This window comes from Hibiscus syriacus, unplaced genomic scaffold (genome assembly GCF_006381635.1).
Source record: "Hibiscus syriacus cultivar Baekdansim isolate YM2019G1 unplaced genomic scaffold, ASM638163v2 tig00010533_pilon, whole genome shotgun sequence".
NCBI lineage: Eukaryota > Viridiplantae > Streptophyta > Magnoliopsida > Malvales > Malvaceae > Hibiscus > Hibiscus syriacus.
The window spans coordinates 276,414-304,004 of record NW_024062223.1 but is presented as its reverse complement, the minus strand read 5'-3'; the positions used below and the strand labels follow the sequence as shown (position 1 = coordinate 304,004).

Here is a 27,591-nt window from a genome sequence, read left to right as displayed (position 1 = left end):
AGCCCTTTAAACCATTTTGACCATTAAATATTAACGGTTTTTTATTATATTTGTATAACACTACAGTTCTTTCGCATAGAATTTTCATGTTTTTTAAAAATATAATTTTTTTAAAAAAAATACGACTCGATAATATTGTGATATGATATAAGACATTAATTACTTTTAAAAAGTTAGGGTAAATTATGTGTTTAGTATCTAAATTATTAGTTTCATTTTAGTACTCTGTTCAAAATCCAACGTTAAGTTTTGAAAAAAAAATAAAAATTTAGGTACTAAAATAGACCAAAACTGATAATTTATGTACTAATGCATTAAATTTTTAATGTCGGGATACTAAAATGAAACAAAAACTAAACGTTAAGTATGATTTTAAAAAAGATTAAAAGTTTAGGTACTAAAACTGATAGTTTATGTAGTAAATGTGTAGTTTATCAAGAAATGATTTAGCGATGAATATCGATCAAATGAGTGAATTTATGAAATTTTGGAGTATATGGACTTAATCAAGTATAAACACAGTTTAAAGACTTGTTTTTTTAAATTTGAGGGCTTCAAGCATACTTAAGTCAAAATTATAACATAAGTCATTAATATTTATCCTTTTTTATAAGAAAAATGGTAAATTATGTATTTAATATATAAATTATCAGTTTTGATCAGTCTTAATACCTAAACTTTTATTTTTTTAGAATTATATCTAACGTCTAATTTTTGTTTCATTATAATACGTTAAAAACTTTCATTTAGTACATGCTTGGGAAAATTAGTTTTTTTCCCCACATGGAACTTAAGTCCAAATTAAGAAACTGTGAAGCCCTCGGAAGAAAGATGTCTTCCATTTGGCTTTTGCTAAGGTCACGTTCATTCTACGAAGCTATCAATGTCAACAAATGACGTTTGTCTCAAATATAAAATCCCCTCCAAACCCCCTCAAGATCTACCATCATATACCATGCAAGAAGCAATCCCTTATAAATCATACACACCCGCCACCGGCAGCCGCCTCTCATCGTTTCACAATTTTTTCGGTGGTATCGACGGTGATGGGGGAGTTGTTATCAACAATACCGGAAAGGGTGTAACGGAATTGGTGTCAGAGAATTCGGTGATAGTTTTTGGTAGACGTGGTTGTTGCATGTGCCATGTCGTGAAGAGATTGCTATTAGAGCTCGGGGTGAATCCAACGGTCTACGAAGTCGTGGAAGAGAAGGAAGCGACTGTGCTAAATGAACTATCGAGAATCGACGGTATTCGAAGGGACGGAAGTATCGAGCAGCTGCCGGCTGTTTTCGTCGGAGGGAAGTTGTTTGGTGGATTGGATAAGGTTATATCGACTCATATCTCCGGTGAATTGGTGCCTATTTTGAGAGACGCCGGGGCTTTATGGCTCTGATATATATGAATCTGTTTAAAATTCAAAGTAACATCATTCTAAGTTTTCTTATTGTCATTTCATCGAACAACTAATGCGCATTCAGTCCTGCACTCTTTTCACTTATAAAATTTAAGCCACTTATTTTTAGTTTTATGAATTTAGTCCCTAAACTTGCCTAATCAGAATCCATTTATTACAGTTGTTAGTAAATTACGGTTAAATTTGAAAACAAAACATTTTAATATTCAACATGTTGATTTTAAAATGAAAATTCTATTTATAATAAATATTAAAAGGAATTGAACTTTAATGTTCAATTTAGTGACTAAATTAAAAGCTGTAAACAAATACAAGGATCGATATCATAAATAAACCTAAAAAATAAAGTCGAAGATCAGTGAAAAGGGAATTGTTCTTCGTTAGAAAGTTCCAGATTCTACAAGAAAATTTGTTAATTAATAAAGTATTTTAATAAATCCTTTTGAAATATCCCACCGCTAACACATTGGTTTAACATCCGACACCCATAATAAATCAAATTCAAAGAAGAAAACAAAAGAATTTTTAAGTTTAATTAGTGTTGCCAAAAGGGGGAAATTTGTTATTATGAATGTGTAATTGGACTGGAGAAAGACACTTGTTGTTGTTTTGCTCAAAATTTCACTGTTTCTTATCATTTTAATTTTCATTTGATTTTTTTGTTATTCATTGTTCTTGTTTTTTATACTAATTCTCACCCTTTCCCTTTCTCGACTTTCACGATATTTCGTGTGTTATTAGACAGAGAGAAAAGAGAGAACTTCTTTGTTTGGAACCCTAAGTTTTGTTTTTTGATTATTGTACTGGATCTGCTTCAATGGAGGCTGGTTCAGAAGGGGAGGATAATAATTATGATAACAGTAACAATCAGATCAACAATCCAAGTAAAAACGTTAGCAGTTCCAATGAAGGCAACGTTAAGCCTAAACGACAGATGAAGACTCCTTTTCAACTCGAAGCTCTAGAGAAAGCTTATGCTCGTATGTTCTGCAATCTCTTTCACTTTACTTCTTGTTGTTGTTTTATTTTTTAATTTATGGTGTTTTTTTTTCCTTAGAGGAGACTTATCCATCGGGAGCGACACGAGCGGAATTATCGGAGATATTGGGACTATCAGATCGGCAGTTGCAGATGTGGTTTAGTCACCGGAGATTGAAAGAAAAGAAGGAGATCCCTTCCAAAAAAAATAGCGAAAAGGTGCCCCTTTACCGCCAGGATCTCCCACTGATGATTTGCGGGCTGGGCCCGGACTGCACTATGGATCCGGGTCGGGTTCGAATCCGTATATTTCTGTCGAATGTAGACTACATTTGTGCATTATTATTCATGGACTTGTAAAGTTACAAGTTGTTGCTGTGTGTGTTTTTCTTGATAGATTGTTTAGTGTAGTTTCTGTAGTAGGCGGAGTAATGGATTTTTTTTTTCGTTTTCAGAATGTTGGTTTTCCATTCATCACACATGTTCGCTTGGGACAGGATTACTGTTTATATAATGTGGCTTCTTTCTTTGTTGGCCGATTGTTGTCGGTTCAGCAGTCTAGGTGGTCTAAATTGATATGTTGCTGGCATCATTATCGTTGATCCTATTTTTGCTTGAATTTATGTTTGTTTAAAATGTAAAACTGTTGTCTGTTCTTGTTTTGAGAATTGTATTACCTAGTCATATGGGTTGACTTATCGATATCGTATGAACTAATAATCTCAGGCTGCTGCATGGGCTTTTCATGAATATCAGTTTCTTCCAGAGCATTAAGTCTTAGATCTGATGCATATGGACTAGTTACTCAGCCTCATTTTCATGACTCCTAGGTCAGTGGTGCAAGGGGTAGAGCTACATCATTCGTGCATGAAGAGGAACCATTGTCCAGGATTCATAAAAGGCGAAAGGTTCTCTGATTTTTTTTTTCCATTGACCATAATTTTTATACTGTGGGAATCCTCTATATTGGCTCATTATTAAAATTGTTTTTCTCAGAGTGAAGAGAGGATGAGAAGTCTAATCTGAATATATTTTAATTATTAATCTAATTATATTTAATAATAATTAATTTGTATAGTAATTATTGTATACGTATTATTTGACACGATTATAATTTTAATTGTAACCTCAATATATATTTTAATTTTATCATATTTACGATGTTAGCAAATGAAAATATTTTCTATTATAATATAATGGTTATAAAAATTTATCCGGCAAATGAATATTGGTGTAGTAGTAAAAAATTTCTATACAATTTTATAGATTTCACGTTTGTTCTTTTAAGGCGAAAATGTATATGAGGTCTATGTACCTTAAAAAAATTAATATGCCTCTCATGTCATTTTTTTATTCTTAATGTGACCGTCCAACTCAGAAAATAAACTCAATGTGGTCATTTGATTAACGTTTTTCAACCTTTGACCGTTACAATACTGATGTGACAATACATCGTACTGACATGATGATCCAAGATGTTGACGCGACTGTCTACAGTGGTTGATAACATGACAGAGGACATGAAAAATGAGCTAAATTGGTAAGTCAAACATGACAATGGGCTGTCATGTTAGTATCGTAAACCGCTATGTTAGCACCGTGAACTGCCACGCTAGTACTGTAATGATCAACAATGAAAAAACGTTGGTCAAAGGGTCACATTGAATTTATTTTCTAAGAAGGGTCAATAAGAAAAAATAATATTAACATCACCTAAGTTTAGAGACAGTTTGATGCCTTTTTACCTTTTATTAATTATATAAATTTATTATTTTTAATTAAATTATAAATCAAAAAACGAAAATGAACGCTCTCGTACTTGTAACATTATTACTATAGTAAATGAGACGAGATAGATCGTGAGCTACTCGAGATCGACTCAGTCAAAACTTGATAAATATTCAACTTGATCTCGAGCTAGACTCGAATTCTTGACGAAACAAAACAAACTACTTAATATTCGACTCGAAAAACTCGTGAGCAGCTCGAAAAAAATATTATATAAAAATTTTATTTTAAAAAATTAAATTATTAATAATATTATCAATTGTGTTGATTTTTTTCATAAATATATTATAATATTTTTATGTAATTGAGGTTCATGTCTAAGTTTAAATTTAAGCTTCAATCGAGTTAAGTTTTAATTTTTTTCAAACATTTTCGAGCTTTAATTTATTATTTCGAGTCAAACTTAAAAATTTTACTCATAAACTTTTAAATCGAGTCAAACTCTATTTTATTATTATTAAGTCAATTGAAAACCTAAAATAACTGCAAAAATGGTGTAGTGGAGAGTGTGATTCACGAAGGGAAGGAGGAGAGTGGAGGGAGAAAGCTTTTGAGGCTGAAATTGGAACCAATTGCGCAGCAGCGGTTTGAGTATGGGAGTCGGGTTCGTTAGGTGTCAATCAACACGCGTGAAGAACAATCGCCGGATTCAACGTTGGATCGAAGCGAGCAGTTCAAAAGGGGAACCAAAGCCTCTTTCCTCATATATCAGAAATCAAATGACTTATCCAGGTCAAGCGCCGAAATACCAGAATCTGCCGACAACTTGTTCAAACTTCTTTGCCTCACTCCACCCCACGCGCACTTGTCCGTATTTGCTTCATGTAATATCAGCCGTTTGATAAATGATAACGTCAAAATAATATAATAATGCATTTCTTCCAGACAATCCACTTCCCACGTAAGCTGGTCTCCCTGATTTTTATAAAGTGTAAAATATGTCAACGGATCATTAAAGTTTGGGCAGGGCTCTTTTTTCACCGCTAAAGTTCATAAAAGATACAAAACAATCACTAACGTTTTTTTATTTATAACAAAATCTTATAATTTATAGTAAACTACACATGAGATCACTTGACTACAGAGGAATTTTAATACGATCGTCTATTTTTTAATTTTTCAATTGAATCATTTAACTATTTAGAATGATGTCAATTAAATTACATATCATTTAAATGTTAATAAAAATGATTAAATTGACATAATTTAAATAGTTAAATGATTTGATTGATAAAAATAAAAAATCAATAATTAGATTAAAATTCTCGTATATTTCTTTTATACATCCTAAATCTAATCATAACATTACTTAGAGGACATGGTGAAGGAGGACTCTAGAGGAAAGAAGAAGAGTACTTATAGTGAGTCTAGAACTTATAACATAATGGAATATAAGAGAATAAAGGTGAATAACTTAGCCAACCGACTAAATATACTAACTCAAATTCTTGTATTTTTTTTATTAATCTAAAGTGATTACATATGATAGTATTTGTTTTGAAAACTCTTAACTATTTAACAAAGAAAGATCAAATACCTTAAACTCGATGGTGCTCAAACCTGAGACCTTTAAAATAACTATCTGTTTAACAACTAAAACTACTTGATTCTTGCCAAAATTTGTGTATAATTAAATAATCATGTTTACACTTTACCGTATGATTTTGTTACAAATAAAAAATATTAGTGATTGTTTTGAAACTTTTTAACATTAATGTTATAAATTGAAAGTTATCTAAATTTCAGTGATAGTTAGCGTAATTTACCTTTTACAAACCTGCCATCCATCAATCCATCACTCGCGCCCCACTCTTTATATTAGCCGCCTCCTCAGTCAAATCCCTCGTTGACTGCGCCCCATTTCCCTTTAATTGCTCGCCGATTTCTATTTTCCCCCTATATAACACCTCACCGCTCACTAGGTCCCTTCCTCTCTTTTCTCCCAACCCACACCATTTCCAGCCTTCTTTTTTTCCAAAACAAAAATAAGACAAATACAGCGTCGCGATATGGCGCCGAGGGATAAAACGGCGGCCGTCAACGGTCCCGGAAAGGAAGTTCATTTCAGAGGTGTGAGGAAGCGTCCATGGGGCCGTTACGCGGCGGAGATAAGAGATCCGGGTAAGAAAAGTCGTGTTTGGCTTGGAACTTTCGATACGGCGGAGGAAGCGGCGAGAGCCTACGACGCCGCCGCTCGACAGTTTCGTGGCGCCAAGGCCAAGACTAATTTCCCGAATCCTTGGGAGAACTTGAATAATGGTAATAAAATCAATGTCAATAACCAGAGTCTGAGCCAAGGGAGCAGCACCGTGGAGTCGTCGAGTCGTGACCCGGCACTCGTGATCGATTCATCGCCGTTAGATCTCAACCTCGGACGCGGGGCGGGTACCGGCTTCGGATCTCACTCCTATAGGTTCCCTTTCGAGAAAGTTTCGCCAATGGCCGGCGTTTTTACCACCGCCGGAATTCCGGTTGTGGCGAGTCCTCGAGTTTTTTACCTTGATGCTTTCGTTCGTCCTGGTTTAGTGAAAGGGCAACAGTATCAACTGATGAGATTCGATCACAGGGATTCCAATGCGACGTCGTTTAACGACGGAGTACAAAGCGACTCCGATTCACCATCCGTCGTTGATCTGAACCACAACAACGTCGATCCTCCACGTCCGCTTCTCAACATCGATCTCAACCAACCTGCTCTTCCGGAAATCATCTGATTGCTTTTTTATTCGTCGATCATAATACCGGATAAGCATTTTTTTTGAAAAAAATCATTTTTAATTTATCTCTTAAATTTTATCCCAAAATCGGAATTAAGTTGACATGATCTATGGTGATAATCTCCCATTTTTGCGACGGAGAAACATCGGCTTCTGTTTGTTTATTGTTCTCGATCAAATTGCTGAAAAAAAAACTTTCTTAATACATCATAATCTTCTTTACATTCTTGGGAAGTAACAATTGTAGGATAATATCTATCCTCCCGGAATCTGGAAAACCGTTCATTCCTAGCGTACGTGAATTGTTTTTTTTTTTTAATTTTACATAAATTAATCTTAATTTAAATATTTGTTCCAATTGTTAAAATGTTTTTTTATAGTTTAATCTGCTATTTGATCTATTAATTTTTAGAGTAAAGAACTCAAATGGTGCCGGATTATATAGAATATTGTTTTATTAAGTCTCTTGATTATTAAAAGTTAATCATTCAACTGTTAAGTATTATTTTGTTGAGTTATTTAATTATTAAAAGTTATAAAATAGTCCTTATACTATTAGTTATATTCTAAACTCGTTCTTTTCTTTTAAAAATAGACAATATTATGAGATGAATGTTAATTTATTGACTATTATATGATAAAATTTGATTTTAAATCTTAAACGATTATCATATCTCAGTCATCATGTTAACATCCAGTTTAAACAACTACTGATTTTTTAAAAGAAAAAAATGAATCTAGAACCTGATGAATAGTCAGATGACTATTTACTAATTTTTAATAATTAAAAAAATTAACACTTTATATTTAAAATATTATTTTATAACTTTTAATAATTGAAATATTTAATAAAATAATATCATATAATAAAATGATTTATAATTTTGTGAGAGCTTGAAATGAGAAAATAGTCGTCTGTTACACACGCGGCCTAGATCTTTTCGCTCTTTTGTAATGTGTTTTGTCTTTAAAAAAAATTAAAAAGCGAATGGGAACAAAAAGTGCTTTACACTTTCCACACAAAAAATAAAATTGATTTCTCTCAAAAACACACAGCTAAAGTGATTATATGCCCGTCAGTCACATTAGTAATATAAAAGGAATTGAGAGTTAAAAACTCATCAAAACATAATAAAACAAAGATTAGATTTCTCAAAAAAGCATAATACGATGATTCTCTATGTAATTTGACCAAAATATAGGAGGAATCTGACGTTCTTGAACAAACGAGTTGGTCTATGCAGTAAGCTGCTACACTGAACAGAACCAGAACCCACTCGTACTCGATGTACACTTGCCGGTTCTACTCACGTCACCGGCGCGTGTTACCACCGTGTAATTTTATTTTTTAAAAAAATTTGAAAATATTGTTCGTTTTGGGTCGAACTCATCTCCTTCATTATGATTTAGACGTGCTAAAATTGTAAATTTTAATCTTAAAATCGATAGCTGTAAATCTGTTAAGCCAATTTTAAGGTTAACATTCATACTATGCATTATTTTCCAATTGGTCATTTTAAATTTATGTATTTTTGGATCAAGACTACAAAGATTAAAACTAACCAAATTAAAATATAGTGATTAAACTCCAAACTTACACATGATATAGAAACTAACGGTAAAATTTGACGTTCTTTTTGGACACCCCATAACTATGCAAGAGAGATGTCTTAGAGATCCCATTGTCATATTTGCAGACACCATGAATGAACCATGTTCACAACACATTAAATGGCAACCTCTACTTGCCAAAACTAAAACACGGGGTACCATAGAATTCAAGTGCAACTGTCGAATATATGTTTGGCAAGCATATGTTCCTTCTTTTTAAGGTTTTTCATGTCCAAAATAACTGTCAAACATAGGTATTTGAAGAAAAGTAGGACCGAAGTCTACTAGCGTCGGGGAATACCAAAGTTGACCAAGAGTTGGGAGATTGTATATGGTAAACCTGGAACAGATATCAAAACCTGAAGAAAATTGAGATCTATTCAATGTATTTCCACTAGCATTCTTACCGAAACCGGCACAATCTAAGCCAAAACAACAAACCATAACGACCACCACCGCACATTTGCAGTAACAAGATTCCGATTGAAAACCATAATGACCCTGAAAGATTCTCATGGATCACACCAAGAAGCTAATATAAACAACTTAAAGATATAAAGTACGGCATTCTAAAGAAAACCAGAGGGACTGTGGTGTATGATTTGGAGTTAAAGTTCTCAGGAGTTGCCAGATGCTAATGATCATGGTTTTTTCTCTCTCTAAATTTAGCATATAGACCTATGAGAAGCAACCATTCATGTTTATTGACACTGCTTTAAGTTGTACATGAAGATTTCCAACAGACAATGACACATTACTTTATAAAATTGCCCATCGACCAGATCTAGTTCTTTTCAAACCTTAATAAAATAAAATTTGCAGTTGCAAAATAAGAGTTCTTTCTTTCTTGCAATCGAATAAGCCTATAAGTTATTAAGCTAGTGAAACTGTGCATATAATCATGTAAATTGCAATAAGATTCTAAACAAACATATAATAGCAACATCATTAGGAGGAGCCAGCATAAAAAGAGGAAAAAAGCAACCGCTTAAGGATTCCCACTATATATTCACTAAAAAAAGGAATGCTGTAAGCAAAAGGAAATGAGCATGGCATTCCAAAATTCTACAACTATGACAATAATGCAGAACAGCCATACGCATATGTCATTAGCAAAACACATGCAAGACTGGCCAAAGAGATGATCAAACTGGAGTAAGCCTCCACAAAAGAATAAACATATTTTACACCAGTTTGATCCATAATCTGGAGCAAAGAAACAATAATATCAATATTCATATCATAAGCATAAAACTTCTTAAGTTTCATATTGCAACCCACCTAAAAATTTCTTAAATAATGCAAGGCACTATGATAAAAGCCTATACTTTTTAACAACTCCTACCTTATATCCATGAAAAATGTTGCTTGGCATACAAGTAACCTTGCAACTAAATGTTCCATTGTACTAATAAAAAGTTTAGCTTAAACTCCTTGGCCAATTTCACAAAATGCAAGCAAAGAAGAATAAAATATTCTCCTAGACTTACCAACTGTCAGGAAGTAGAAATTATTTCTACATACAGCTAATAAAGAAAGGAACAGAGAATATTTACAAAAACATTTCGTAAAAAAATTCAGACTTCCATGACACCAGTTAAGACTTCCATTAATAAAATGTGCAAAAGATACAAAAGCACTCTGCCTAACATCTCAAGATTTTCTGTATTTATCGATATATCCCTGCAAAACAGAAAAAATAATGTCACATTGATGAATATATTACATTAAAAATACAATACTAAACAGAGCATTTATTCTCTAGAACATGCACGGCATGGTGCCTCTGAAATCAAAGACTCTCACCTCAACAAGTCTTGCTATTTTTGGTTGGGATAAAGAAAGATAATGCTCAACTGACTCGAAGGTAGTTGGAACCTGATGAGGCTGTATGCTGCCAAGAACCTTGTCAACTGCTTTTTTAACTATTGTATTATGAGCATCTTTACTGAGACGACCCTCACGCCAAGTTGGTTTCAACAGTTCCTTAATTAAATGTACAAGAGCAGCATGGAAATGCCTCATTGCTTTTGATTCTTTTCGCAAATCCCCATCTTCCCTATGCTCAAGCTCAACATCTATTTCATTCTTTTCTCTAACTCTATCAACTTCTAAGTCTTTTTTGCATCTAGTCTCGCCTCTTCGATGCCTGCAATCATGATCCATATCAATTTTTTTTGCCTTTGAACTGTCTTTGACATGAGAAACGACTGAAGACATCTCTTCTTTGACTAGATTTCCATTTTGCATCTCAACTACAGAAGTTCCATCATTTGCGTCGGTTGTTAGTGAATCTTTTTCAGAAGGGTAGCAATTATCGTTGACCAAATTTTCATGGTATTCATTCTGACAAGATGCAGTTCTTTTATCATCATTATGTTCAGGGATCAGTGGTCCCGTTGATGTGGAATCACCATATGCCTGTGGGTATGCTACATTCAAGAGTGATGGACCGGGATTAGAGAAAGAAAATTTAAGAGACCTCTCTCCTGCATTAGACAAATCAATGCTATCACGAACAGGATCATACTGGCTTTGCGGGGATGATAAGCCAGAAGTGACAAAAAAGGATGGTTGAAAGGGTACTGAAGGTTCCCAGTCATCTGAAGAAAAGTTTATTCTACATTCAGAAAAGGGAAATGGATCCCTGGAAATATCATTTACAAGAAGGTTTTCAGACTTAGAATTTGAGAAGGGGGAACAGCCTTGCAGCAAAGAAGAAAACCTGGAAGTATAATGCTCGATGTCGTTGTCCAACATCTTTTGAGCACCAAGAGAGCATGCACTTGAAGAATAATTTAATGGCAATGGTGGTAGGGATGTCGAGACACAATGAGATTGATTCTCATTATATACATTGTCCAATCGTGTAACTGAGCCGCTCAATGACTCAGGAATAAAACTATTCCTGAAGGAAGATGTATCTTTATCACCCAGAGAAGCCAGCTTGGCATAATTATCATCAGACAAATTCTGACCTATACCATTTTGTCTTACACCCTTAGGTGGTCCCACATCATCTATAGATGCAAAAAACCACTGAGAGGAAGGGGAAGTGCCCATAGATTTATCCTTATGATGGAGTGGAGGCAACTTATAAGTTTCATTAAATAGATGCAATCTTTGGTTCTCATCATGCCCTAATGGAAAGATTCTTTCAGAAAAGAACTGAGAAGATAACCCGGTCTTATTTACAACAGACGAAGGCCGAGTATCAGTAGAAGCAGGAGATTTTGATCTTTCAGCAGCATTTCTAAAACCTGAAGCATAAGGTTCATATTAAAATAGCATGTAGAGAAGATTCTGGATAATCCATAATACAGAAAATATTTATTACCTTGATCAATCTCAACAGCTCTTTTCCCATTTGCTACAGCTACACCTTCCTCAGGCTGTTGTTCAGGCTTTTTCTCATCTTTTATGTGAAGAAATCTACATGAACTTCCTTTGATACACCATCCTCTAGAAAAGAAGTCACATATAAGCGCAGGGCGTTTGTTCTCACTATTATTGCCGGGGGATAGACTCCCAGCACGAGTCTGAGAAGCAGCAGACCTGTGAAACATAGTGATTAGTAAATCAATGAATGTATAGTCTTTGGAAGGCAAAAATTCATAATATGAAACTTAGTTTCTATGTTATAAAAGGCACATAGGTCTCACCACACCTTGATCTTATCCTCCTCTTATCATCCTCTGTTTGCACGACCCTTGGCTTACTTTTTCCCTCAAAACCAAGACCACTCTGAACTCCTTCACCTGAGTGATTTCCGACGGGAATGGAATTAATCTCATTGACAGCAACCTCTTCAGCATGCTGATCATGATAGCCTTCAAGGGTTTTTCTTTCTAAAATGGCTTGAGCATCTTTTCCACCAAATGTATATTCTTGAATTGCCTTTTCCTTTGCAGGCTGTTTTCCAGATACTGAATACTTGGAACTATCATATTTTGTGCATCGATCCTCCTCTTGAGTTGTCAACAGTTCATTTGGAAGACTATAAAATTTAAAATTAGCACTACCCTCTACTGCATCAAGGGTTTTGAATGGTATTCTTGTTCCGCAATCTCCAGGAGTACTTAACGAATCTGACCCGAGCTGTCCATCGTGCCCCCTGGACTCCAGGACGTTGGCAGCATCTACATGGAAGTAAAAGCAAATCAAGATGGCAAGAAACATCCAACATTTCCAGTCACACGACAGAATAATGTTTTTTGAGGGAAATAGCATGGATTAAACAGCCAAAAGGGCATCGAGAGAATAATATTGAATAAAATACAAAGTCTTCACATTTTCTTTTATTGTAATCTGGAGACTTAAACATTTAATCACCAGCCAAAGGGAAGAACAAATAGATTCAAGAGCCTGCACTGTTGTTTCAATTGCAGTACTGCAGGAAAAAGTAAGACCAATTCTGATGATGCTAAAAGGTCACAGCTCTGTACAACAGTGTGTTAAAGCTAACTGCAAATCAAAAGACTGGTTGCAAAATTTCTTAAAACACTAAAGTACATAGGCTCAATTGACAAGCCAATCTATTTGTTGAATAAATGTACAGAAAGGAAGATCTATAAATCTTTTTCAAAATTGAATGTTAATGTCTTTTTCTTGTTTGCTCTGTTTTAAAATTTCCTTTGCTCCTAAAACACTACAATCTTCTAAAGCCATCCAATATTAACTTCCTTAAAAAAAACAAAACCTTTGAACAAATACAGGTATTTAATCTCCTACTAGAAAACTCAGTTTTCATAAAATTTGAAACAATTCAAAATCAATCAACCCTTAATTCGGTCGACCAATGGTTCAAGGTTGACTAACCGTTTCGATTCGAGGAGCCTTGCAAATCCTCTTCCCCTTCTTCGTCATCGATTTCCATATCGGAGCTGTTAATTTCTCGTTGGGCGGTCGAGGCGCCGCGGCTTTCGTCGTATATCCCGACGAGTGAGACGGCGGTGGATGTTGACAGAGACATCGGGGGCAGAGCTCCTAGGCAATTTGAAACGCTGAGACCGGAGTGGTGAATGTAGTGATGCGAATTTCTGAGCTGCGCGTGAGCTGCCCTTTCCCGCTAACCTATTCACTCGCGTGCTTCGAAGATGATAATTGATTAAGCCATCTCTTTGGGCCACTATTGGGTTTTAACTTTTAATAGGTCATTGTCTGTTTTTGGGCCATATTTTATTCTAAAAATATGGTAAAAAGACCTCTTAGGTCTCTCTCAATTTTAAAATTAAGCAAATTGGTCCCTCTAATAAAAATGAGCAATTGAATATTTTCAATTATCAAAGTGAGAAATTAAGATTAACAATATAATTAATAAAAAAATCTAATATTTTCATCAATTTTACAAGATTTTGATATACATGATAACAAGCACTCAACTTATATACATTATTCAATTTAATCCTAATTTTAAATAAATTAATAAATTTGATTTCTCAACATTTATAAAAATATGCAACTTGCGTTGGTTTATAAAAATAAGTATTAAATTATATATTTCCCAAACATTAAAAATTAATGTAATCCTCGTATAATTTTTTCTTCAAATGGGACCTTCTAACATAGAAAATAAATCTAATGTGATAATTTCATCAATGTTTTTCGTCATTGATCATCACGATACTAATGTGATAGTTCGTTGTAATTGATAACGTGACAAATAATATGATTAGATATATTAAATTGATGATTGACTGTTACATCAGCATCATGAATCATCGTATCAACATTATAACAACCATTAATAAAAAAATAAAATAATCATATTAAATTTATTTTTTTAATTAAAGATTCCATTATGATCAAATTATTATATTTTTCAAAAGTATAAGAATCTTTTACGCCATTTTTACCTGTATTTTGCCAGCGTCGTGGTGGTACCAAATTGGAAATACTCGGTCCAATTCCGGGTAGCGCCTTACATCGTCTCCCCAATCCGGTTCTACACTGTTATTCTTTCGGAAAGATAAGCTTTCACTTCCATTTCGCTCGTTTAGACATATCCATGGCGGCAACACCACCAGCAGCAGCAATAGCTTCGCCTCTATCTTCCTTCACAATTCGCTCTCCCATCCCTTATCTTTCTTCTTTCCCAAACCCTCGGAATTCTTCTCTCTCCGCTGCTCATTCCGCTCCTTCTCCTTCGCACCCAAATCCAAAGCCTCCGACATCGACACTTCCTTCTCCGACGACCTCAACCCCGAAGAAAACGTAGTTTTTGACCCACCAACGCCGCCGGAAGGGTTCATTCCGCCTCCTTCTTTCGACGACGCTCCCAGGAAACTGAGGACGAGGTCGCCGCCGCTTACGAGGAACTATATGGCCCTGCGTACAGCGGTGTCTCGGTTTTGGGCAACGATGTTTACGTGATGGATTCCAAAGTGAAAAGGATGAGTGCGTTTGGGAAAGTTAAGAAAGAGAAAACAAAGGATGGGTTTGAGGAAAGAGTGGTTCAAGTCCGGAGAGTTACTAAAGCGGTTAAGGGTGGGAAACAGCTGCATTTTAGAGCCATTGTTGTGGTCGGTGACAAGCAAGGACGAGTCGGTGTCGGTGTTGGGAAAGCCAAGGAGGTTATCGATGCTGTTCAGAAATCAGCTACGAATGCTAGAAGGAATATCATTGCAATTCCCATGACAAAGTATTTGACTTTCCCACATCGGTAAGGACTTTGATTGCTCCCATTGACATTTTTTTGCTGAAAAGGATGTGATTTTAGTCTGTTTAAATGATGCAATTGTTGTTCTTTAATGTACTAGCATATGATCTTCGTGTTCGATGCATATACATATACTTGTCCAGGACACGAGTAAAATTGGTTACTCTGTGATTCCCAGTTTTCTGGTTGATTATTGCGAATCCATTTGTTGAAGGTGATGGGATAATCTTTTAGTTTGTTGTACTTAAGAATGTGGCCTTTTCAAAATGTTTATCCATTGAATGTGATCTTTTGAGCTCTCCCTGTATGGCGATTGTGTGTTGTGATGTGAAGATTTTATGGTCTTGGAGTTATCTGCTGAGCTTGAAAAGCCCTAATTGATAAATGTGTGATGGTGCTGTAATTCTTGTAATCAAGAATGGCAAACTTGTTGAAGTATTTGTAGCCCACGACGATACTTTGCGGTTGCTATAAGTTAAAGATCTGGAGGCTTCATGTAGACAGATTTCATGTGGGAAAACTGTCATACCTGTTCCAGATAACTCACTAGGATCATATATGTATATTATATATTGCCGTGGTAGCTAGCTTGCTGCTTGATTAGTCTAACACAATGGTGAGAGAAAGATGGCATGTCGATATGCTTTTTGTTGATGTCATTGGGAAATGGCTGACAGATCGGAGGGTGATTATGGGGCAGCGACGGTGATGCTCAGACCAGCTGCACCTGGTACAGGAGTGATTGCGGGAGGTGCCGTGCGAATTGTTCTTGAAATGGCAGGCGTCGAGAATGCACTGGGCAAGCAACTCGGAAGTAAAAATGCCCTTAACAATGCTAGAGCTACAGTTGTTGCTGTGCAGAAAATGAAGCAGTTCCGAGAGTTTGCTGAGGAACGGGGGATTCCGATGGAAGAGCTGTGGAGGTGATGGCTCATCGAAGCAACTTCACCATTACCCTCATCCTCTTCCAATGTAGATTATGTACCTGAGGCTTTGGTAAAGTAAGTCAACCGACTACAAGATTCGAAGGCCTCTAAAATTTGTTGATTATGATTGATGCTTTGCTTTCTTATGATCTTTTGAGCCTTTGTTAGGATTTCTCCTTTCCATTTTCTTATGTTCTTTTATCTTCGCTCGTTATCGAACACACGAAGTTTATATACGAGTTAAAGATACAAATTAAGGACAAAATCTTATATAAACACACATATATCACAATCTTTATACAACCTCAACTGCTGAACAACGAACATCGGACAACTTATCGTGCAAATCTACAGTTAGCATCGAGGCCCTAGGTTTCGGCAAGCGACTGGAATTTCCCACCGGCAGCAATTTCGTCGATGAATTCCGTTCACAAGATTGTAACCACTTGGCTTGCATGTACCTTTGTTTCCTCCATGGCCTCCATCCCCTTTTCCTTCATGCATTTCTTGACTGCCAGACATAAGATTTTTATTACGTTATTCAATCTTTCCACTTTTCCGACGAAAACCTCCGGCAACCGTTGAACTAAACGATTGTAATCTTCACTTGCTCTTGCCATCTCAAACTCAGCCCTGAAATTCAACTCTATGACTACCCTTACGTCACCTTTACTTGAATTTTCTTTCACGTCCAAGAAGCTATGCTCTCCTGCAATATACAGACCAATTTTAGCGAAGAGAGAACTTGGGTCAAATTGTATAAAACATCCTTTAATATGTGTTTTTGATAGATTTAGTACTTGCTGTAACTTGGTCATTTCTAAGCCTCTATTTTTTGAAAGGGTAAATTACAAATTTGGTAAATGAACTTTGCTCTCTCTCCTATTTCACTCAATGTACTTTAAATCTATTCAATTTTCTCGCTGAACTCAATAATTGGGTTCTTTTGTTCATTCGACCTTTAAATAGTTAACGACATTAAAAGGGAATGTTATATAGATGCCAAATTAACTTTGTTTTGGTGAAAACTTTGTTTTTTTAAAACGGCATCGTTTTTAACACCATTAACTATTCAACGGTCGAGTGACTAAAATATGAGAGAGAGTAAAGTTCAGTGACAAAAAACTCAATGTATTAAGTTTAATGAGAAAATTGAAAACTTTTAAAGTTCAGTGGTTGAAATTTGTAATTTACCCTTTTTGAAAGTGTGTATGTTCATTCTCGAAATTAACATGCAATAACAAAAATTCAAGAAATGTTCTTTAAGCCCTTTAAAAAGTTTTACAAATTTTAAATTGGTCTCTTCAAAATTTAAAAAAAAACATTACAACTTAAAGTTTTTAAATATTTTAGTTTGTCACTCCACAATTTTTTTAATTCTCATTAAACCAATTAATTTTTTTTAAAAAAACTTTGATTAGAACTCTATTTTTTTGAAAATTTGTCATAAATTCCCTTTAATTTTTTTAAAAATTTAATTTGACCTCTCCAAAACTTAGCACTAATATCTTCACTTTATCATACATACATTTTTTTACAACTTGACAAATACTATAGCTAATAGCTTGTAGTAAAAAAATGTTTCTCTCGATTGAAAACACACTTTTTTCAAAAAAAAAAAATAGAGAATATAAATTATTAAATTTTAATTAAAGTGAGGGACTTATCTGTAAAAAATATAAATGCAGGGACCTTCTATAGAAGTTGACAAAAAAGTTAGGGTAAATTACGTGTTTAGTACCTAAACTATTAGTTTTGGTCCGGTTTAGTACTTAAACTTTTAATTTTTTAAAACCATATGTAAAATTTAGTTTTTGTTTCATTTTAGTACCTATTCAAAATTCAACGTTAAGCTTTGAAAAGAATTGGAAGTTTAATTACTAAAACGGATCAAAACTAATAATTTAGATACTAAATGCGTTAAGTTTTTAATGTGGATATTAAAATGAAATAAAAAATAAAATTTAAATATGATTTTGGAAAAATAAAAAAATTTAAATACTAAAACATACTAAAACTGATAGTTTAATTATTAAATCTAAGGGTTAATTACATGGAAAATCACTTACGTTTATGTTTTGTCCACTTTTGGTTAATGATTTAAAAAAAATAAGATATGTTCACTTTCATTTTTATTTAATTAAGATATGGTCACCCCGAGTTAACTGTCGTTAACAACAGTTAAATATTTTGATATGATAACACATTTGGTCCCTGCTATTTACATATTCTCTCAATTTAGTCCTCCTATTTTACAACTCGGAGTTGACTTAGAATTTTTTTTAGTCAAGTCGAGTCAAATTTTTGAGTTTTTGCTTAAATTTAATTATAAATCTTTATGATATTATTTGATTCCAATTTAAATGATCTTTTATAACCATAAACAATACATGTGTATTTCTTCATATGTAATATACATTTATGATACAAAGTAGAGAGACTCAACTCAAACTTGAAAATCAATCTACAAATTACGAAATTTTTTGAATTATTCGAGTTGTATTTTACATCTCGGTTTGAACTTAAAAAAAATTCGAGTCGAGTCGGGTTTATGAAATTACAACTCGAAGTTAATTTTAGTCAAGTTTTCAAGTGTCGATCGAAAAAATCAATTTTTCGAGTCAATTTGAATTTCTCTCACCCCTAATGCCACGTGTCATCGATCGATTGCAGGATTAACTTTCATAAACTCAACTCGACTCAAAAAAATTTCAAGTTCAAACCGAGTTGTAAAATACAACTCGAATAACTTAAAATTTTTAGTAATTAGTGGATTGATTTTCAAGTTTGAGTTGAGTCTCTAGACTTTGTATCATAAATGTATATCACATATGAAAAATATATGAAGAAATACACATGTATTGTATATAGTTATAAAAGATTATTTAAATTGGAATCAAATAATATCATAGTGTTATAAAAAAATTATAATTAAATTTAAACATAAATTCAAAACTCGACTCTACTAAAAAAAAAATTAAGTCAACTCCAAGTTGTAAAATAAGACTCGTCAACTCGAATAACTCAAAATTTTTTGACTCGACTTGACTCAGTTCAATCGAACGCTCAATCTTACGTGGCATGACATGTGACATCATTCGATTAGAAGATTAAATTTATTTTAATTTATTAAAAGTATGACTAAATTGAGATAATATATAAATAATAGGAACCAAATGTGTGATTATTTTAAAATATTTAACTATTGTTAACGACAATTAACTCGGTGTGACCACGTCTTAATTAAATAAAAATAAAAGTGACCACATCTTAATTAAATAATAACGAAAGTGATCATATGTTATGATTTTTAAAATCAGTAACCAAAAGTGAATAAAATATAAACGTAAGTGATTTCTCACGTAGTTAACCATAAATTTAATTTTCTTTGTTATGATATCTTTTTTACCTGATGGGATATGCGGAGAGCTTCTCCATTTAGAGCGGCAAACTGCAGCGTCGAAACCGGCGTTTTGGAGACGGCTAAAGACTTCTCTCATGAGACAACTCCGGCAAAGCTCGGCCATTAATGATTTCCCGCAACCACAGACCGTCGTTTCTCTCTCAATCTCTTTCGAAGCTTCTCTAACGGCGTTTCTAATCCTCGATTCTAAAGAGCTACTCCTACACAGCGTTGCTTGCAAAAGATGGTGCTGTATCTCCCAAAACCTCTCCCTTTCGTTCCCCTTCGACTCGTCGTCGTTGTCTTCACCATCGTCTTCCTTGCAGCTGCCGGTGACTTCTTCATCGCCGTCCTCCAGAAACTCGAATTCCATGTCCGACGAATTCGAGTCCAGGTTACCAGGTACCTCGAATATCCGAGAACCGTATATCAAACTCCGGTGATCCCGGTGAATCCTCGTCGCTGCTCCGGCCATTAGTGTTTTAGTTTTTGTGGATATGGGAGTTTGGCTTTTATAGTACTAAGATCGGGTCAAATGTTTTCAACCAACGTTATCGAACGAGCCGCCGCTAACATGTAGCGAGAAATTGGATTTTCCAACGTGGCGCGGATCGGTCCGGTCTACTAATTTTAGACTAGATAACGAGGATCCACGTATGATGGATATACTCCAATATCAGTATTTATTGAATTTGATTAGTACATATATTTATTTGAATATTAAATTTTTTAAGTACATATTTTTAATAAATAGTTACAAACATATCTTTATATTTATCATAAGATCTTTTTTCTATAGAATATTTAGAGTGATATTAATATTAAAAGGAAAATTATTTTTCTAAATAATTACAAAGATAGTATATTTTAAGAAAATTTTTCAGCACGAATCAATTTATCTCAATAGTTAAAGGAATCGTTGTTGTTCCTAGAAGTCACGAGTCCGAGAACAAGCACCTGCAACATGGTGATTGAACTTTCATTGTCAAATGGTTTAAATTATTTAGAACAAATACTACTCGACTGCTCAAGCTTAAGACTTTTAGGAAGAATAACACTATGTTTTACCATTGGAGTCTCTCGATATGTTCATTAATATTTAAACTAAAAATTACTTAGTTTTAATTAGTTTTAACTTTTAATGCTAAAATAAATATTTGGAAAAAAGGCATCAAAGGTCCCTATACTTTTAAAAAATATGACTATCATTTTATTTTTTCTCTAAATGTGGCCCTCCAACTTAAAAAACAAACCTAATGTGTCTATTTGATCAATATTTTTTTATTGTTGATCGTTGCAGCACTGGCATGCCGATTTACAATGCTAACGTGGTGCTATATGGTTTTAACATGACAATTTATCTGTTATATTTTAGTTATCAATTTAATCAATCTGTCATGTCATCTACCACGTTAATATGTCATATTGAAGTGTCATGTCAACACTGTAAAATGTCACGTCAGTATCATGATCTATCATATTAGTATTATAATGATCAACAAAGAAAAAATATTGATCAAATGGTTGTATTTAATTTTATTTTTGAGTTGAAATATTATATTAAAAATAATAATTCAAGAGTCACATTAATTTTTAAAAAATACATGAATCCTTGATGTCTTTTTGCCTAAATTTTTTTATTTAAAAATTAATAAAAAAACAATAGAATCAACTAGAAGTCTAAAACTGATTATGAGATTCTTGAGCAGATTAGGAGCCTATTAAATCAGAAGGGACACGAGTGAGTGTTGAATTAAATATCAAACGTGGCGAAATCAGGGACGTCCAATGTGAGGCTTATCTGAATAGAAAGATGGCCTGCAGTTCGTTGCATTACCTAACTAACAAAACGCGGCGTCTTACCAGTGGCTTGCTATCGTTTAGCATCCGACAATACAAGATTCCACCTACAGATGTACTATATTAGGGTTGTACTTTAATGGCAAAACACGATTGATATTTTTGGTCATTTAAAAAAAAGAAAAAGAAATGCAGTAATCTGGAAGGTTTCAAATGTTTAATATTAAAGGTATAATTATGACATGAATTAAATGATCTCGATGGTAAAATAATTATTGTTATTCTTTAAAGTTCTAAATTTGAACATAAGAAACATTAGAAATATAAACATTCAATATCAAATGATTAAAAATTATCTTTAGAGGGATAAATATTCGTTTTCTAAAGAATGAATGCATAAATATATATTTAATATTGCTTGCACGGGGCTCGTTGAAGATTCTTGTTCTCTATAATCAAACTAATTTAATCTAATAGCCATAATCTATACATATTAATATTTATAGAAAGCTAGATGAATTTATTTTGGTTCGACCGATTTATGTCTCCTTATTGAGATTATGCTATGGTTTTGAGAGCCGTACATTTGTCGAGACAAGATTGTATTAAAAAAAGGTCGAAACATATGCTGCAAACATCGAAGGTAGGGCATAATTTCCAGTTAGGTTTGGTTGTCCTCTAATTATCTATGGTTAAACAAACTGATGGCGACACTGTCGGAGAAAAATTTATCTTCTTTTCCTTTTTTTCTAGATGAAGACAACATACGGTAAGAATGATTGATGAGTATACATGCATGCATACATACATGTATATACTGATATTTACATAAGTACTATGACCTTTAATCTTTCTAATTCCCTACAAAGGATTTCAAAAGATGAAATTCATCGTTCAATCTCTTCAAAATTCATATTGAAATGCTATTAGGTACTCCTCTGCCTGAAACTCCAGGTTCCGAAGATGGCACCAATAGCTGATAAGGTGAAACCCCAGCCCCACATCTATTTCTAAGTTTCGGGTCGCTGTTTCTTTGTTCAATCTCTTTCTCGATTGCCCTCATCTCCATTGAGAACTTGTAAAATGCTTCTGTGATCTCTGGGTTTCCTTTCCATGCCGAGAGATCTTTTCTGTCCCCCAAGTACTCTTCATCAGCTGAATGTGTGGATAAGATGTCGAGTACCGACATTAACACCGTCATATCTTTTAAACTTGGCAAAGATGATAAGAAATACCCTTCCGGATCCGATACGAAACTCGGGTAATCCGGATCGTCCTGGTTCGGGACGAGTCGTCGCATGTACGGTGGACGTACGGGGACGTATCCACCGTAATGGTACTGCCCGAAGTTAAGAGCGGCGTGTTCTGCCGATGAAATCCAGATGAGGGTGGTCAGGATGGAGACGAGATCCTCCGGATTGGATAGCTCGGGCCACCAGGTCTCGTGGCGGAGATCGGCATGGCCTACGTTGATGGACTCATAGTACCATGCATTGAGTTCTGGATCGGATCGGATACTAATTGAATCTGGGTAGTAATGGTTCACGTAGTCCTTAACCAGTCTCTCAATGGCTGACCATACAAGTAACCCATCGTTGGCATATGGATAGTCTTGGATGAGTAATTTTATGCCATGCGGCTCGGTTGGGTCTGGTTCTGCAATCCCTCTGCATTGTAAAAGTAAAAATCAGAATCGATCTCGAGATCTATATGTTTAAACAAAACCGAGTCGAAATCGAGCTGAACAAATAACAATCCTACATACCTTCGGATGAGGTCTGAAGGGAGGGCTTCCATGTCGAAACGCCAGTTTTTGTAAGCAAAAGAAGTAAGTTCCATTGAACATTCTTTGGTGGAGAAGAGGGACTCGATCAATCCGTCGGCGCTGATGAGAAGATCTCGAGCTCTGGCGTTAATGTCCAAAGTGTATCGCATGTGAGGATGAAGAAGCTTGTGGATGGGATGCATTACACTTAAGTTTCGTCGTGCCGCTATGATAAACGGTTCCATGCACGCATGAGTCCTCAACCTGTACATAATTAAAAACTTCTCATTCATCGAAACCCTAAATCGGAATAACTAAACCGATGATGTTTTAAGGGATGGGAATTTACATACCAGTGCTGAATCAATTCATGAGCACCGGAATCGTTGGAGCAAACATGGGCTTTAGCTAATTGCCATTGCCAGCAAGAAGTGGCATCAACCGGAGGCGTAATCACTTGTTTCGTGGGAGTGTAAGGGTTCATAGGCGGTAGGCTGAGCTCAATTGCAATCGGCTTCAATGTTCCCAACTGAGTCAAGAAGAAAACCGTCCGCGTTGCATAGGCTTTTCGATCAGGATGAGCATTGATGCTGTTGAGAAATGGAAGGTAGGCATCGTGATAGTCCAATATATACAGTTTTTTCTTTTCAATTGCCTGCAAAAAGTTCAAATAATTGGATGACCTAAATTGTATTTTACCCAATTCATTTCTTGAAAATGACATGTTTCGTACGTAGTAACAATGGCAAGTTGCAAAATCAAAAAAGTTGTCATTTTCTTTCATTGTACCTGCTGTACTGACATGCCATCAATATGAGAGATGATGTGTTCTTCTCTCAAAGCAGATTCTTGTGGACCATAAACGGAGGCTTCCAGTTTGCTCACCGGCGGGAAAAACTCGAGCCTCTCGATGCTTAAGGGATTCATTCCGGCCAGCGTTAGCCGACCGAATTCATCGTCTCGTAAACAACATGAAGCATCTCCTGCAAATATTCACATACCCGAATTTTATTAATTTATCTGCAATGATTAAAGATATTATATTCCTGAGTTGAAGAAAAGCTCTTACTGGAGACGATGATCGGAGGGTCGAATTTGAAAGCGTCGGCCGTCGAATCTTTGATCATCTTAAGATGCGAATGGTTTCGGCATTCTTTGTAGAGATTATTGATATCAGCGAAGGAATTGACTGCCTCATCGCCTTCTGTTGAATGTTTAAGGAAAGGGAAAAGATTGTTCATCATCGCTTTCCAGCTTCTAGAGTCCACTGTTTGTCTTTTCACGTCTCCGAATGCTTCGTCTCTCGGTACATACATCGGCGTCGACTCGTCTGCCTGAGCTTCCGACTTGGGATCTGTGTATTTTCATGGAAAGTTGGAAACCACCATAATTAAATTGCTTCATATATATATTAAGATTTATCGAAAGAATAACGAAGTTAAACTCACCTGACTCAGTGGGAGGACGTCCGGTACGGCATCGTCTGGGATAAGGTCGCCGTTCTCCTCCTAAAACAGGCCTTGCAAATTTGGTTCCTTTATCAGGGTATCCCAAATCATTGTAAACATCGTAATCATAAACTCTTTCCGATGAAACCCTAACGCCCTCTCCATTGCCCCTCAGTTCCCTTAACTCTTTCTTCCTCAACTCTCTCAGTCCCATTGGCGTTTCGCTCTGTAAAAATGCCTGCAAAAAATAGGGAACTCAGTTCATGCCATTTCACCATTATTTCACGTTCTCATGAGCAAAATTGATAAAGATTTATACCTGATTAGAAAAGAAGATTCTTTTCTCCGAGTGAAGCTTCTCTGGTTGAATCCAAGATTCACAGTCGAAATGAAGAGAGTCTTCAATGGTGACGCTCTTTAAAAACAACTCCTTTTGATCAGTGTTGGTGACGAGAATAGCTCCGGTAACCCCAAAGTCTACGTCCACCACAAATTCAACGTTGTGAGTGATGAATTTGTCGGCACTTATGTTCAAATCTCTGGACCACTCGATTATGGCTTCCTTGCTGACCTTCGCCTTGCCCGTCCCTTCATTCATTTCCAAACACATTAGCCATTACATATCAAATACATATACACTTACTTTCACAAGAATCAATGCTTACTTGGGTCAACATCAGTGCTAACAAGCTGAAGAGAAACACCTCTCTCAGCATCAATGGCGGTTTTAGAAGAATCCCACCATTGAAACATCAACTCCATCATCTTCTCCTTGGCATCGTACCCCACCGTTACCCGACCCGACACGGTGAACTGCACCGGAGTCTCAGGGACAGTCCTGACGGAATCAAGCTCGATGAGCTTCGTCATCATGGGAACCGCTGCAACAGCCGTCACCACCTTCCTCCCTTGCACCGTCCTTCTCTCCCATGACTTCAACAACGAGGTTGAATGGGAAAGAAAGTGATTATTAGAAATCAAAGATTTAGAACCCAACATTTCATTACTCCTAGTTGCCGCCATTGATGGGGGAAAATCAATTAGAATTGATGATAAGATAAAAAGATGTAGTATTTGCTTGTGAGCTTGAATTACGGAACATGAAGTTTATCCGAGATATTTATAGGCAAAGGGAGCTGAAATTGAATCAACTCGGAATCGCTATTGGCTTTAGATATGTCAATTGTGAGTCACATGTTCTTGCCCTACGCGTTCAGACGTTTGGGTCTTTAAATTTTCCTCGGATCAGTTTGAACAGGGTTTTGTTTCACTAGAGACCATTTCTTTGAAAGCTAGGTTTTGACATTATTATTTCACTTCATGAAAAAACAAAGTTACAACAAACCACAATTTAAACGTTTCTCCATTGTGTGGCTGTGGCAAACACAGACTTAGAAATTTTTAGTTAACAAAGATCAAAAAAAGTTTAGTTATTTCATTATCTTATTGATCTATTTTTATTTTAGACGTTCCAATTATGCTTAAATTATGATAAAGTTTGTTGTCAACATATTATCGTATTCAACTACTATCTTAACGTTGATGATGCTTCTCGATAAATTTTTCGATTGTTTGATTCAAATTTTTAACAATTGAAAATGTATTCTTTTTAGATGTGTTTGCATGCCGTTTTAGTCCTAGAATTTTAGCTTTTAACTCTTAAGAGGGTTTCAAGAGAGTCTCAGAGAGGGAGCACACAATCCTTAGATCGTTATCATGTGGTTCATCTTCGTTAGTGGTATATTTCACCTAAATTATAACTGATTATTAAGTTGAATTTTATTATAATTATAGATGTTAAAGTTTACTTAGTAATTTGGTTTGTTTAATAAAGTAAATATTTATTATAGACAACAATTCTTATGGAATAAGAATCCTTGGTGATCAAGTATTTGACTATATAAATATAGATTATGTTTTAGGGCAATGTCTGAGAATTATTTTGGAGAAATTAATAATATTTGGAATCTTTGTAACTTTTGGGATTTATATTGCAGAGATAGTTTTGTATGAATGTTGAAATAGTCTTCTATATCTCTACGTTTATAGTGGATTTTTGTTTATCTCACCCGTGAAGGTTGACAATGCCAAACGACGTTAAATCTTATCTCTCCTACATGTCTTATTTTATGTTAACATCGTTTTAGTTATTTTTATGCTCTCAAATTCCTATCAAGTGATATTAGAGCTACGGTTCAAGCTGTGGAATTTTGAAGGAATTTATTGCTCGAATTTTGTTAGCTATTTTGGAGACATGCAAGAAGAATTTGTTGCAATGAGTTTTTAGTTGTAGGGAAGTAATTCCCAATTGATCCAATAATACTTTAATGACTATTGCGTAAGAATTAAAGTTATTGAAGACTTGACAACGGCGCTTCAACGGATATGCGACTTACATAAAGATTGAAGTTGTTGAAGACTTAAGACCAATTTTTGAAGAAGTTTAGGTGAAGAGGGAGATTTGTTATATTTTGACCTAAATTATAATTGGTGACTAAGTTGAATTTTATTATAATTTGAATGGTTAAGATTATTTGGTAATTAGGTTTATTTAATAAAGTAAATATTTATTTTAGGTAAGAATTCTCATGGAATACGAAGTCTTGATGCCCAAGTATTTGATTTTATAAATATATATTATGATTTAGCCTTTAGGGTAAGATGAGAGTGAATTATTTTAGAGAAATGTAATCTTATTTGAAATCTCAATGGCTAAGACCATAGATGACGTGATGACTCGAGTCTATCAAATAATTTCTCCTCATCATGTGGATCTAAATCAAGTAAAATTAAATATCTTTAAATTAGATTTTTATAATAAATATCTTTAAAATAGTTTCTTATAAACATCTTTATAAATAGTATCCAGTTGTTGATAACTACCTTTGAACTAAAATCCAACATTAGGGTAAGTGGTGAGGGATAATATTGGACCACAAGTACAGAGTAAAGCTTTTTAGATCGTCCATTGTTGATACACATTGAACACTGTGAACCACATGAGTTGAAGATCTCACTCGGCTCACTTGACTTGCTTCCTTGTCTCACGCGAAAGAGAAGTCAGTTCTTGGCCTTATTGT

The 27,591-nt window shown here is 34.8% G+C and overlaps 5 protein-coding genes, 1 long non-coding RNA gene and 1 pseudogene across 7 annotated transcripts; 4 read left to right on the top strand and 3 right to left on the bottom strand.

Annotated features, from left to right (window-relative positions):
• Nucleotides 1–905: 905 nt before the first annotated feature.
• On the top strand, nt 906–1,454 carry LOC120204078 (glutaredoxin-C9-like). The gene has a single exon (XM_039204165.1). The coding sequence runs from the start codon at nt 956–958 to the stop codon at nt 1,394–1,396; it is 441 nt and encodes a 146-aa protein (XP_039060096.1). The 5' UTR covers nt 906–955; the 3' UTR covers nt 1,397–1,454.
• An 876-nt stretch (nt 1,455–2,330) lies between these two features.
• Nucleotides 2,331–2,595, top strand: LOC120204080. The gene is made up of 2 exons (XR_005523913.1): nt 2,331–2,397; nt 2,475–2,595. It is a non-coding gene; the product is annotated as an uncharacterized LOC120204080 (long non-coding RNA).
• A 3,568-nt stretch (nt 2,596–6,163) lies between these two features.
• Nucleotides 6,164–6,897, top strand: LOC120203963 (ethylene-responsive transcription factor 4-like). Its single transcript, XM_039204089.1, has one exon. It carries the CDS (start codon nt 6,193–6,195, stop codon nt 6,895–6,897), a length of 705 nt encoding a protein of 234 aa, XP_039060020.1. The 5' UTR covers nt 6,164–6,192.
• A 2,926-nt stretch (nt 6,898–9,823) lies between these two features.
• Nucleotides 9,824–13,591, bottom strand: LOC120204076 (protein FRIGIDA-ESSENTIAL 1-like). 2 transcript variants are annotated; one of them, XM_039204164.1, is made up of 5 exons: nt 13,330–13,591; nt 12,179–12,650; nt 11,894–12,066; nt 10,318–11,771; nt 9,824–10,194 (listed from the first exon to the last, which is right to left on the bottom strand). In XM_039204164.1, exons 1-5 carry the CDS (start codon nt 13,481–13,483, stop codon nt 10,165–10,167), a joined length of 2,283 nt encoding a protein of 760 aa, XP_039060095.1. In that variant the 5' UTR covers nt 13,484–13,591; the 3' UTR covers nt 9,824–10,164. The 2 variants fall into 2 exon arrangements, with proteins under 2 accessions (XP_039060095.1, XP_039060094.1); XM_039204163.1 differs by having other exon boundaries at nt 11,849–12,066; nt 13,330–13,590.
• A 927-nt stretch (nt 13,592–14,518) lies between these two features.
• LOC120204077 lies at nt 14,519–16,244 on the top strand (annotated as a pseudogene).
• A 279-nt stretch (nt 16,245–16,523) lies between these two features.
• Nucleotides 16,524–19,973, bottom strand: LOC120203962. Its single transcript, XM_039204088.1, has 2 exons — nt 19,505–19,973; nt 16,524–16,804 (listed from the first exon to the last, which is right to left on the bottom strand). The coding sequence occupies exons 1-2, from the start codon at nt 19,971–19,973 to the stop codon at nt 16,524–16,526; spliced, it is 750 nt and encodes a 249-aa protein (XP_039060019.1).
• A 2,235-nt stretch (nt 19,974–22,208) lies between these two features.
• On the bottom strand, nt 22,209–25,575 carry LOC120204075 (linoleate 13S-lipoxygenase 3-1, chloroplastic-like). Its single transcript, XM_039204162.1, has 8 exons — nt 25,177–25,575; nt 24,831–25,099; nt 24,512–24,749; nt 24,133–24,417; nt 23,853–24,046; nt 23,417–23,718; nt 23,064–23,327; nt 22,209–22,965 (listed from the first exon to the last, which is right to left on the bottom strand). The coding sequence occupies exons 1-8, from the start codon at nt 25,532–25,534 to the stop codon at nt 22,209–22,211; spliced, it is 2,667 nt and encodes an 888-aa protein (XP_039060093.1). The 5' UTR covers nt 25,535–25,575.
• Between the last annotated feature and the right edge of the window lie 2,016 nt (nt 25,576–27,591).